At 43.7% G+C, this 13,744-nt stretch overlaps 1 protein-coding gene across 1 annotated transcript in view; it reads right to left on the bottom strand.

The window, feature by feature from the left end:
- Positions 1–13,744, bottom strand: part of AGBL1 (AGBL carboxypeptidase 1) — a 746,106-nt gene that overhangs the window by 599,924 nt on the left and 132,438 nt on the right. The window contains exons 7-9 of the mRNA XM_057720719.1: positions 9,175–9,383; positions 1,872–2,037; positions 830–897 (exon numbers count right to left, since the gene is read on the bottom strand). Coding sequence (XP_057576702.1) covers positions 830–897; positions 1,872–2,037; positions 9,175–9,383 — 443 coding nt within the window. The remainder of the gene's footprint in view (positions 1–829; positions 898–1,871; positions 2,038–9,174; positions 9,384–13,744) is intronic.

Here is a 13,744-nt window from a genome sequence, read left to right as displayed (position 1 = left end):
ATCCTACAATGTACAGGACAACCCCCCACAACAAAGAATTATCCTGCCAAAGTGCCAGTAGTCCCAAGGTTTAGAAGCCCTTTTCTAGAAATGCAGTCAGTAAACTATGCTCCACTGTCTGTGTTTTGTGGCACACAGTCATGCCCTACTGTTTACACATTGTCTACAGTTGCTTTTGTGTTACAACAGCAAAGTTGAGTCATTGTGAGAGAAACTTTATAGTCCACAAAGCCTAGAGTGATGACTATCTGCCTTCTCATGGAACGTTTGCTGACCTCCACTTTATAGCATGTTATTATCAATAGATACCAAAAGGCACCACTTCCCTGCACTCCAGGGTGTGCAACCCAAGGGAGCACAGTTCACGCAAACTCCAAGGTAAATGGAATTGTACAACGCAGTGGTCCTGTGCGTAGGTTGGTTACGTAAGAAGAGTGACTTACAAAGATAGGGGAGATCTACTAGAAAAAGTTTCCTAGAAAATCTTTCCATGGTCTCTTTGCCTGAATATCATCCACACTTATTAAATATACCAACCCTAAGTGTCTACCTCGCACTCATCCTGATGGAATATTAGTGCCTTAATAATAGATAGACTCTGTCTTGACAATGAGATTGTACAGGACCTACCAAGATGAGCATGACACCTTGGAAATCAATAACAGTAGCCATCATTTACTGAGCATCAGTATCTGCCTGGCCCCGGAGTGGAAGCACAAAGGTATGTTCTTTAAATCTATCCTGGGCTTAGCTGAACATAGAAAGGGGCGTTTGCCTTTGTAGAAGTGCGAATGTGGAGATCATTAGAAGCAAGGGCTAGTACACGTACTTCCTCTTTCACATCTTCGGAATCTGAGTCTTTGTCCTCTTCTTCCTCACCATCATCTTCAAAATCTTCTGAGTGGGAAAAAAAAAAAAAAGAGGTAAAATGGATGAGGCGTCCCCTTTGCCTTGGATTGGGATTCTCGCCACACAATGGTTAGTACTTCTTCTCAGAAGTAAGGGGCTATTATTAAGTGCACAAGGTCCCAACACACACTAACACTTATTGCATGTGTAAATTGTGTGCACATAGGCACATGAGGGCACTATATTGTGAAGTCTAAACTGCTGTCCCACACTGAATGCAAAATGAGTACAGAATAAAATGACACATGAATACCATTCTGGCTTCCTCCACCCGATGTAGAAGTATTCATGCAACTAACATTGCCAGAGTTTAGTGATCACGTACATGCCAAAGCTGTTGTAATGTAGACAGCACTTTGATTGAGTCCCTAATTTTAATACGAAGGAACTTATTTAAAACAAAAGTCCAGAGAAAGCACCCAGTGTCATTGTGACAAGATGATGCCTACGGAAAATCTGTTCCCTGGAAGGACGACGAGGTTGAAAAGTACTAGAATCTTCTGACGACAAAATCTTCTTGGAGATTGGATAATCATACTTTCAAGTATTCTAAAAGGACTAACGTAGGGTGGCAAAGCAGCAAAAGTTTGATTTCAGTTTCATCCTTAGGGCAAATTAATTCCAGAATCAGTCTCTATGGTGGAGGGACTTCATCATGGGGTTGGGAATAGATTTTTTTTTTTTAATCAGCTTGAGATGACTATATAGGCATTCCATAGCTACCAGGCAAAGTGGCAACAGTTAACAATTAAGGACAAAATTAATGAGCTTGATATTATGAAAACCTTGCTTTTTCATACATGTGTCTAATTAGCTTATTAGTAATCATGGTTGATCTGTTAAAAAAAAAAAACAGATTCTTTCATCCACATTCCTCTGAAATATTATCCAAATCAAAAATTCATCATAAAGCTCATAACTGTGAGCAAACTCAGTGCAGAAGAATTACCCACACACTTTACCTTCAGTTAGGACACGTGGAGGTTCAGAGGTGATGCTCCCAGGGACTGGGAAGGAATAAGCACTGCTGGCTGTGACCAAGGGAAGTGGACTCTTAGGGTAGCATTGCCTCAGGATCTGAAGCACAAGGGAGATGACAGGCTCCAGACTTTTGTCATCCAGGCAGTTCTGAACAGAGAGAAGATTATATCAGATATGGGCGCCTTGTGTGAAGTCCCTTTGCTATCATGGTATTTGGGGTAGTGGGTTACACATAGCCTAAATGTACAGTAAATATCCTTAATGTAGAACATCTAATCTGAACATTCTAATGTAGAATTTTGTCAAATGCAGAATCTGCTCTGGTCCAGTGTTTAATCTGCATTTTTATTTCTCTTTTACAGCTCATATATTCTTGGAATGAATTTAGTCTGAAAATAGACTTTAAAGACTTTCAAGGGATGCTGCACCTAAGGTAAGACACTGTCCAGAATAGCTCAGGGAAGAGGAGGTAATGGCATCTTCCTTCAACCATCCATGTGTCATTGTGAATTATTGCCTAAATTAGAGAATGAGTGGCTGAATTGATGGAAGTGTTACTTTTCTCTTTCAGCCATTATCTGAAGAGAAAAATATCCAGGAAAAAAATAAAATATGAAATCAGAAGAAAGACGAAGAGAATCCCAGGTACCTAAATTAAATAACATGCTTCTTCTTGAAGCCCACAGTGTTGATCCCCCTTGGTACCTACACAAAGCAAAGAAAAATTGGGTTTGCAAATGTAACATTTTGATACTGATGGAACATGACAAGACCCTTCTTTTCAGACACCATGAAAAATGTAAGAACAAGTTTACCAAATTGAGAGAGAGAGAGTTGGGAGTAGTCAGTATCTCTTTGGCAAAAATATGACCATTTTCTTCAGTCTGTTAGTAAATGTTTTGTCTACTGACTTGGTACAGAAAATTGACTACTGTAAGCCTTCCGTTTGATATTCCTAAGCGGTTTCCTTTGAGGCCAATAAGTCACAGCAGGAGATGTGCAGGTTGCTTAGAACATGCCACGGGGCAATGACTGTCTACAATGATGCCATGCATGGTACCTTCAGGCCCACACGACAGGTAGCTCCACAGGAAAGAATATGGAGGGAAAACATTTAATAAAATTTAAGCCATGAATTCAAGCTACCCAAATGACTCCAAAGTAAAATAAAAGTAAGCCAACTTTCAAAACAGAAATTTCTTAATACAATCGAGAACGCTATCTCCCCTTCCGTGTACCCAAATAACACCAATCAGGTATCCTGAACCAATCAGGTATCCTGAACCAAGAGCAAATAACACCAATCAGGTATCCTGAACCAAGAGCAGGAAACATTCTCCATGGAAAATAAATTAGTTGAGGCTATTTCATCGCTGGGACTGGTCAAATAGTTTCAAGTGCTTAATGAAAAGTATGAGTATTGGAAAAAGAGAACTGAGTACGGAGGATGAAGAATGGTGAGGTAGGTGGCTGATCAAATGTAATGCTCTGAGCTTCAACCTTAGCAGATGGAGAGCCAAGTCCAAGTCAGGGAACTTGATCAAAACTGCCTGCATTTTGGTAGCCAGGTCTACGGTTGTCATTGGTACTGTAGCTAATGATGGTTACAGTGATAATGTTTTACTTGGCGTGGGATGGTGCAGGTGAAAAGCAAGTGAAAGGATGGAGTCAAGTCCAAGTGTCCTGTTGGATTGGGCCACACCATGAGCTGAATTTGGGGGAATGAAGGCACTGTTAGTACCCACAGAAACCTAGGCATTAGGGATAACATTATACTTGGTGTCTTCTCTACTCTGGGGAAAACATTTCTGAATTCAAAAATCATCCTTGGGTCCAAGTTAATAGAAATGCCTAGATCCTTCACCAACTTTTTCCTAGTGTTAATGGATCAGGACCAGGACTAATGTGAGGCAAGGAGGTGCCGAGGACACAAAATTTAAGAAGGCACTCATTCTCAGGCTCCTGCAAGTGCAGGGTCAGCAGCTGTGCCATGTATCACAAACTGACGAGACTCCAAGAAATAGGATCCCTGTGGACAAACGTCTCAGAACTGAGGGCAAAGGTGAGATTTGTAGGCTCACTCTTCCCACCACTCCCAGTAATCCACCTGCTACTTGTAAAAGATGATAAAATACATGAGTGCTTAATATATTCAATTCACGTTTAACATCTTCGCATTAGCGTTGGGATGACAAATACTCTACTTTCATGATACATAAGCAAGATAGGGTAGAGCACGCAGCTCAGATCCCAGAGCAAGACTACCTGAATTCAAATCCTGGGATGACGATTACGAGCTACTGTACAACCCTGGCAAATTACTACGCCTCTCTGTGCTGCAGCTTCCTTATCTGTAAAGAGATCATACCAGAACCTCTCTCATGTGTCTGAATTAAGTGAGTTATAGGTAAGGTGAGTGCCTAATAGTGGGCACACGGTAAGCATTAGCTAGTAGGATGCCAGGAGGCATCAATAGGTTCATAAAATCTCATAAGAATCTGAAAGGAAGATCTTAGGGGACCGCTGCTAACTCAGGGCAGAGTCCCAGTAATAATCCTCACGGTAACAAAATGAGACATTCTAGTGGAAGAGGAGCCTGAGGAAGAAACAGGAGTCCTGGGTTTAAGCTCTGCTGCTCACTCGCCAAAGCCGTCAGCATCTCCTGCCTCGACTCCCATGGTCTGACTCCTCCCCTTGCCCCCCTAACTCTGCCTCCTCCCCTTCTGCCCCTGGATACTCTCCTTTCCAACAGGCAGCCAGAATGATCCTTGAAAAGCATAAATCAGTTTGAATTGGCGGTAGAGTTGCTGTTTTGCAAGATGAAAAGAGTTTTGGAGATTGGTTATACAAGAGTATGAAGGTACTTAACACTACTGAACTGTACACTGAAAAATGGCTAAGGTGGTCAATTGTATGTTATATGAATTTGGCCACAATTAAAATTTTTAATTTTTAATTAAAAAAATAAAAATCATAAATCATATTACGTCACTCCCCTGCTTCAAACCTAAAAGAAATAAAATCTAAATTCCTTTTCATGATCTAGAAACTCTATATGATCCAGTCTTCCAAAACTCTCCAAATCTGTCTTCCCCTTTCTTTGTACCTGCTTAAAATCTGATGGAACAAAACTCAGATTCCTTACCATGGTTCAGGATGCTCTGGACACTCTGGTCCCGTCTCCAACTTCACCTCATTTCTCACCACTCTTCCTCCCCATGCTTCTGCCCCTACCCCGACCCCATCATCTAAGGGCCTTCACGTTTGCCTTTTTATCCTCTCCCTGGAGCCCTCACATCAGACCTTCACATCACTGGTTCTTTCTTGTCATTCAGATCTCAGCTCAGAGGGTCGCTCTTCCAAGCCAGCCTTAGACTGGCCCCTCTCTTCCCTCTCTCTCCAGAAACTCTTTGAACAGAGATGGGCAAATTCTAAGGTCCAAAACAGATGTGGTGTTGCTTCAGCTTAGGACTGTCTTAGATGGAAACACCTTGGTTTGGGACCTACTGGTTCATTCTTGCCCAGGTCTTTCCTTCCTGCCTGATTCCCCCCAAATGTCTTGGTGGTCCCACGAGCTGTACACTGTTTTCCTCTCTCATCTGTACCTCCTTGCTAACTCCTTGCACTTCTGTGCACAAACCCAGTATTTCAAGGTGGTCTGCCTTGACTGAAATATCAATGACTTCCTTCTCGAAGCCTCCTCTGGTCAGCCAAGACCACGCGGGGCTCTCCTTCCTCTGCGTGGCTTTGCCAGTTCCATTCTGGCATCCCACCTGCTGCCTATACTGCAGTGATCCTGATTTCCCCTGTAGACAGTAGGTTTCCTGAGCAGAATGGGAACTCCAATCACCTTCCTCTTTGAACTCCCCACCTAACTCTAGTACCTTTCACAAAACAGGAGCTCGGGAAACATTTACTAAATAAACAGCAAATGATCTCCAATCACTCTGTCCTCCAGAGTGTGGAGCTCCTGACCCCAAGTGGGTAACATTCCCTTTAAGGAGTCAGCCCTTCCTTCCGTAGATCCACAGTGCTGCAGTAATCAGTCCTATGGACAAACTGGGTCCTGATGAATTAAGACGTGGCCACGCTTTCTGAGCATATGACAGTAGCTGCAAGTTTTTAAAAGGCTATCATAGCTCATTCTAGTGGTTCTTAAAGTGAGGGTCGCAGACCAGCAGCACTTACATCACCTGAGTACTCGTGAGAAATGCAGAATATTGTACCTCAACTCAGATCTCATAATTAGAAACTCTAGGAATGGGGTCCAGCTATCTGCGTATTAACAAGCCCTTTAGGTGATTGTGACACATGATCAAGTTTGAAAACCACCAATCTTAGCAATGTGTTAGGTCTCTGAAGCTGTTCTAGCTCCAGAGAGTGGCCCTTTTACCTGATTATTTCTTACAAGTTTGTTCCATCTGCAATTACCCATTTCTCCAAATTGGCAACTATCTCAAATTATTTCAGGGCATCCTTGCAGGGGTTCTTTTTTAACCTTATATCCAAATTGTTGGCCTTCTTTCTCCTTCCTCATACAAAGCTCCAACAAGATCCCATTACACAACAACCTCAATGCATTATGGACAATCTGATCCTCTGAACGTTTCAAGGATGCTCAGAGGATCTATGCAAGGATGTGAGACCCAGGAAAAAAAAGAGGTGGGGCTATTGAGAGAGAAACACAGCAAGCAGCGGCCTCAACAGGAAGGCAGAGAACTTACGATGGGCAAAGGGTGTGGAAAGGATTCAAAAACAGTTCTTTCCCAGTTACTCTCATGCCCAGTAGGCTTGCAATTACATCACAAACACTGATAAAAATAGTACAGGACAGTGGTTTTCAAAGTGTGATCCCCACATCAGCAGCATCAGTACCATTTAGGAATTTGTTAGAAACACAAATTCTCCAGCTCCATCCCAGACCTACTGAATCAGAAACTCTGAGGATGGGGCCCTCGCAGTCATGTAGGTGCCTTTAATTACACTTAACATAGAGAATCCCTGGTGCAGCGGACAGAAGCATGGACTCTTGAGTAAGACCATCAGTTTCAAATCCTTTAAAATGTTGAAATCAGAAAGTCAGCATAAATTGCTATGCCAGCCCTCGGCCATAGCAAGCGTTCGATACAAATCTCATCCCCTCTTCCTCTTCCTCCTCCTCCTTCATTTTCTTCTTCTTCTCCTTCATTTTCATTGTCATCACCATCAGCTGCAGCAGCAGCACCAGAACCAGCATGATTTGCTAGAGCTACTGAAATGACATCCCTAGATCCGAGGTTCCCCAGTTGGCCATCCTGTGACTCAAGCGCCTTCTCTGGCAGCAGAGGGGAGGGGATGGATGGGCAGCTCCAACTCCAGTGCAGCTGCACAGGCATCTGTGCTCAAAGCACTCAGCCCAGGTGCTGGGAGGCTCTTCAGGCAGGAGAAACCTGGCCACCAAGCGCAGATTCTGCCTCTGCTCACATCCTGCTTCCATTCCCAACAGTAATTGGAAGCTGGGAGCTCGTTGTAAATTTGCTTAATTGAGCAGCTGAGGTCTTTATCGATCTGCTGAGGAACTGCTTCTAAAAGCCTGCTTCTGGGCTCACAGCCCCTGTCACGCCTGGGCTTTACTTGGTGTTTTCTCCACCCTCTTCTTGTCGTAGACCTGTTCCTCTGAGATCGCCACCTTCTCCCTTTATTACTCTTTCAATTGTTTTTTTTTTTTTTTTTTTTTTTTAACACAGATCAGAGAAACAGTCAATAATACAGAGGCGAGGGGGCAGAGGACCTGGCTGCAGCCCACGAGCCAGAATTCGGGGGGTGCGGGGTGGTTAGGCGTCAGCAATGCAGGGGGGAATTTCACAAGGTCTGGGAGAGATTCGAGACTGGGGGAACACAAGCTTACAAAGTACCGTGAAGCTTGCAGAAATGCAAAGTCCTTCCTCATCCGGAGGAATAGAATGGAAACGGTAGCTATTTCATGACCGAGAATCTCTGAAAGCTGTAATGATGGAGAGAAGCCCAGAGCTGATAGCAGACAGAAAATTAGATATTGGTTTGCAGCACAATATTGTGTTATTGTTTAGAGGAGGGAAAAAAGCTTTTTTAAAAAAAATGGTTCGAGTCTACAGATACCATGGTTGGAAAACGGCACTCTTATTGACTGCTTCATTACCTTGGATGCACTCAGGTAGAGAGAAATTGGAGGATGTCCAGAAAGAAGCAATGAGACCAATGAAGGGAGTGCAGAGACTGACTAATACAAAGACAGCAAGGAACACAGTTTGTGTGAAACACGGCTGCTTTGGCCCCAGCAGCGGGTGGGTGAGCAGATGATGGTTGTTAGGGAGATGCTCACATCATCCAAGGAAAACGTATAGGTAGCCTCCCACGAGACTGTTTAAATTAGCCCTAATCAAGTGAAATTAAGGAATTTGTTATTTGGTTGAAATCTGGGAAACCCTAGACCCATAGTCCACTGGGGCACAAATAAGTGACAGCCCTTGTAGGTGCTACTCCCTTTGCCTGGGATGCTCTTCCTCTTAAACTTGGCATGACTGGCTCCTTCAATAATTCAGGTCTCAGCTTAGGTGTCACCTGCTTAGAGAAGACTTGACCCCTCTAAGAGAAGGCCTTCTCCCCGCATATGCAGGTGTCACTGCAGACCTATGCCCGTCCTCTATTGATTTCACAGAGCAATATGAAATTATCTTCCAGACTGAATTCTTTGCTTCCTTAGTGTCTGACTCTCTGCTGGAATGCTTGCCTCAAAAGATCAGGGGTCTTGTCTATCACATTCACCATTAGGTCCCAATAACTAATTATTATTCCAATAACCGCTCGCACTCATAAAGCAGTTAAGTCATGGCAAGCATCCTGCTAAGCCCAAGACATGTCTATGTTAACTTATTCAGGCCACACAAAAAACTAGATTTTATCATTTACATTTTTTTAAGAAGAAGAAACTTGAGGCCCAGAGGAGTTGGGTGACTTTTCCTAAGTTGCACAGCTGTAGGTGCTAGAGCTGAGGTCTGAAGCCAGGTTCTCTAGCTTTAAAATCAGCAGTCTTAATCACTGCACCACCCAGTGTGTGCCCAACGACTATGTATGAATCAATGAATAAATGAATCAATCAGTCTCTGAGTGACGGGATGCGAATTTGAGTCCAGAGCATCTTCCCAGAGCAGGCAGCAAGAAATGTATTGAGGTTTCCCAGCTCTGTTGAGGGTGAGACCTAAACAAGGGCCTTCAGGAATCATCCAGATGTCATCCGACTGCAGAGGGAATCCCCATGCTGATTACCTGTGTGGTACTAAAAAGGATCTCCATGCCCTGAGCCGCCAGGAAGGCCTCCCTGCCGGATCGGAGGTTGGTAACATGCTTGAGGCAGAGCAGAAGCGCCCGGCGGATCAGCACGTAGGAATTGGCAGGGTCATGGCTGTGCCAGTCCTGATGCAGTCTCAGCAAGCTGGCAACGTAGCCTCTGTTCACTGCCCTGCGACTGTTAGACTCTGAAACCAACGGGAAAAGGCAACATCAGTCACAGGCTCTCCTGGCCACACCTGCCTGAGCGTGTCCCAGGGTACCTCCCACGAGATACCAATTAATTATACAGAGAATGAGAACTTTCCAGGGGAGAAAACTGGCAGATATCACCTTAATCAAGTGACCACAGTCAACAGCAGCAGATAAGATGTCCTGGTAAAGACACAGCATCACTTTAGCATCATTTCTAGGGTGTTCCTGACCCAACATGCATAACCCGAGTGTAGCCAGAGGAAAACCAGCAAATCCAAAACAAGGGATATGCTGAAAAATATCTGATCTCTACTTTTCTCAAATGTCACGCATAAAAGGCAAAGAAAGAAAAAAAAAAGACTGAGGAATTGAGCTAATGGAGACTAAAAAGACATAACACATTAAGTACAATATATAATTATCGTTTAGATCCTGGACCAGAAAACAATTTTTTTTTTTTTTTTTTTGCTACATAATGCATTAGCGAGGCAATTGGTAAAATCTGAATAAGGTGTTTAGATTAACCCACAGTATTTCATAAATATTTATTGTTAGATTTTGATAAACTATGCTTATGCAAGTGAATATTCTTGTTTTTAGGAAATGCACAATTGTGAATGTCTATAACTTATTCTCAAATAGTTCAGAAAAAAAATAATAGTATGTGGGGGAGAGAGAAGAAAGGAGGTGGGGGGGAATCCACCAGATTTCCATTCCTCTTTCCTAAATCTCAGTGGACTTGGAATATTGTCATTTGGGTTGAGCAACCCATAAGGCTTAGGTTGGAAAGGAGAGGACCCTTAGTGAGAGATATGTCAGGAAGGCTGTCATGTGTAACAGATGCATTGAGTGTTTTCCCTAAAAAGAATGGAAGCAGTTTATAGATCATCAAGGGGTTGGCTCCGTCCAGGAAATGAACTCCTCAGAGTCAAAGCTACCCAACAAGAGGCTGGACTCTGTGTGGTAATGAGCAACCTGGCACCAAAAATATCCAGACAGAGGTTGGAAATCTACCCAGCAGGGATGTGAGGATGGGGCTTCCTTACATCTAACAGGGAGCTATTGTAGCATGCTCTTACAGTTCCCTTCCCCTCTTCCACTCCACGACTACTCTTTGTTAGTCAAATGACCCTGCGTGAGACCTCCCATGAGAACCCTCTGATGGGTGGAAGATTTCTTTGTTTTCCCAATATGTAGTTTCAATTCTCTTTGAAGAAACATGGAAGAATGGTCTAGGATACCTCTCTCGACAGTTCACATACTCCACATTTCCTGTTAAACTACTCAGCCTGCAGGGCTGGTGGACAGATGTGTACCAGTTCAGGCCTACCCAGTAGATGGGGAGATCTTTTCTGGATCCTGGTCCTCTCTGCCCCTGTGGACTTGGTACCCTGCAGAATTCTAACCGGCTGACTCTCAAGCACAAATGCCCATATTTTGCAGCTTTGCCCTCCCATGACTGCATTTCTCCATCATCCACACTGTTCACACTGGTTTATGAGACAATCTATGCTCCTGGCCGGATATGTGAGAGAGAGAGATTCCCTGAGCTGTAATTGGATAAGCAAAATTTCAGCTCCAAGTCAGATTCTTCCCTAAGAACACATAAGTGCACATTAGTGAAAAAAATAACCTGGAAATTCAGTGCTTTATTCCAGAAGGGCTTTCTCATAATATTAATAGAATTCTTCTTTTTTTCCTGCTTGTTTGTCAAATTCTAAATTGTCAGGCTTGACTGAGCCCCACTGAGATTTTTGACCCATTTGTGCAGTTGGTTTTTTGTTTTTTTTTTCCACTTTTTACAACATTTCATTCAGCCATGACCCTGAACTGAGAGCGATGAGCTTTATTCATTCCATGATGTGTTTGTGGAAGGTTTAAATCGCCTTCATTACCTCCTTTAATGAATTATTCTTTTGTATCAAAAATATTTCTCTCTTCGGTTGGTCCCAGCCACAAAGCACTGGAGTTCTTTACTGCCTAAATGAGGTTCCAGCCTATCCAATATCTGATGTTTAAAAGAAAATTGAGGATTAAGTAGGAGGCATTAAAGTATCGCCTGCTGAAAAGATGACAGAATGGCAAAAACAGGGCACGGAGGCCCTGTGGGCAGTGGGAGGTTAAGAACTTTTGTCTTTTATCTCTTTTAAGGGTGTGAGACTAATAATGTGTTATCCACATGACCTTTATCTCTCACTTTGGGGGGAGGGGGAGGGGGATAATGGGGAAAAAAATCTTTACTTGTCAGAGAGAAAAATCCCTTATCAAATCCCAATGATTTTATTCCTGACTTCCCTTTAATCTTCAACAAGCTATCATGTTTACTAACATGGAAAACAGCTACACCTCCTCCCCCACCCCCACCCTAAATCAGCCAGTCTTTCTCCGTGAATGGCTTGACAGTTTTGCAAAAGTCCATACGCATCTAAAAGCCGCCAGACAAGAGGAGATTCATCAAGCTGAACAAACTGTAGAGAGGAGCCCAAGAATGAAATGAGGGTCGCTGGCATCAGCAACTCGCAGGTGTTCGAGAAGATTCAGAGGAGGACACGCTTCTCCCCAGGGGGCCAAATAGCGAGGAGATATGGGGTTTTATACACTGCTTTAGGTGAGCTCAGGGTTTGGAGGCTGGAGAGGATCCCCAGACCAGCTGTACTTACCTCTGTTTACGTAAACGGCTTCCTCCTAAGATTTTCTTGGAGAAAGAGTTCCCCGTCCTTAATTTTTTTTTCAGTCCTCTAAATAGATTAGTTTATCTTAAACCAGTTGGAAGATGAGGTGGAATGGACAGAGAGGACTTCTGAGGGCCTTTAGTTTTTTTTTTAATACATTTATTTATTTATTTATTGGCTGCATTGGGTCTTTGTTGCTGCGCGCAGGCTTTCTCGAGTTGTGGCTACTCTTTGTTGCAGTGCATGGGCTTCTCACTGCAGTGGCTTCTCTTGTTGCAGAGCACTGGCTCTAGGCACATGGGCTTCAGTAGTTGTGGCATGTGGGCTCAGTACTTGTGGTGCACGGGCTTAGTTGCTCCAGGCCATGTGGGATTGAACCTGTGTCCCCTGCTTTGGCAGGTGGATTCTTAACCACTGCACCACCAGGGAAGTCCCTGAGGGCCTTAATTTAACAGCTCACCCCCACCCCTTACCCCATCCGAAGGTGCTCTCCATGCCCCCCTGTCTCCATCAGCTCTCTTCCCTGATGGCCTCCTGCTGAAGGGCTTATTTGGCCAGTTTTCCAGTGGCAAATCCACATCCTTGTCCTCACCTCCAATTTACCCTCTTATGTTCTACTATTTCTACCTACCTCTGCAGATTTTATCCTCCTGAAGTCTTATTTGTAGCTAATTCTCAGTCTAAAATGTGATCTCAAGCTCTCCTTATCTTTACCCCAGGTATTTCTTCACAGAGTTTCAAATGTTTTTCTATAGTGCAGGCCCCACTGATGCAGCAGATTTTTACACTCAGGGAAAAAAAGAACAAAAAAAGGAAGGGAATATGCCAAGGTATCCATAGTACTTATAAGGGAGGAAGATATTGATGATTTGGTTTGCTTTAGATTTTTTAGACTAGATTTAGACTTTTCCGTAGTTTTTATTCTCCACATCCTCTGCAATGAACTTTGACAATCAAGAGGAAAAAGTTAGGTTACCTTTGACAGGAAGTCCATAGTCTATAGGCCATGCCATGTTGTAAATGCTCGTGGGGCAGGACAAGCAGTCCCCTGGTTGCCATAGCAACCAATTCACTTTACCCCATCCCTTTCAAAAGTGAATTACCTACCTCACCTCCAGGGCATTTGAGATCACGATCACCTCTATAAAGATGTTTGTCTTTGAACAGAAAAGCCCAGACACCTTCAAGACTCAAAGACTGGATTTCTCATGGGGAACCCTCCAGCTCCGTGACAGGCTGGTGGAGAAGTGCTTGGTGACCCAGGTTATCATATCTGCAAGCAGCCCAACACTACATCATTGTTATTGGGCAAAATCAGATGAAATTTCCATGGCTGAGAATTTTATCACCCCTTTGTTTCCCATATCTGAGAATTTCATCACCCCCTTTAGGGTAAACTGATGACTTAAAGTGAAAGAAAAGTGGGAAGCTGCCGCAGAGGAAGGAGCCGGATGCTTTCACAACCACAGCTCTAGGAATGAGACACACAAATTAGCACAGACCTCCACACCCATCTTTACCATCCCCGTGTACGCTTCACTGCCTTGCCGGGCAGACCCTTCAGCGGTCAGCTTTCTTTCTGGAGTCCTTGCACATGGCCGTGACCTCCACGGCTTTCTAGCTGTGTGACCTTGAGCATGTCACTTCACAGCTCTCATCACCAAGCCTTTATCTAAAAAAAA

The sequence above is a fragment of the Hippopotamus amphibius genome, chromosome 2 (assembly GCF_030028045.1).
Source record: "Hippopotamus amphibius kiboko isolate mHipAmp2 chromosome 2, mHipAmp2.hap2, whole genome shotgun sequence".
NCBI lineage: Eukaryota > Metazoa > Chordata > Mammalia > Artiodactyla > Hippopotamidae > Hippopotamus > Hippopotamus amphibius.
This window is presented reverse-complemented; position numbering and strand designations above follow the sequence as displayed.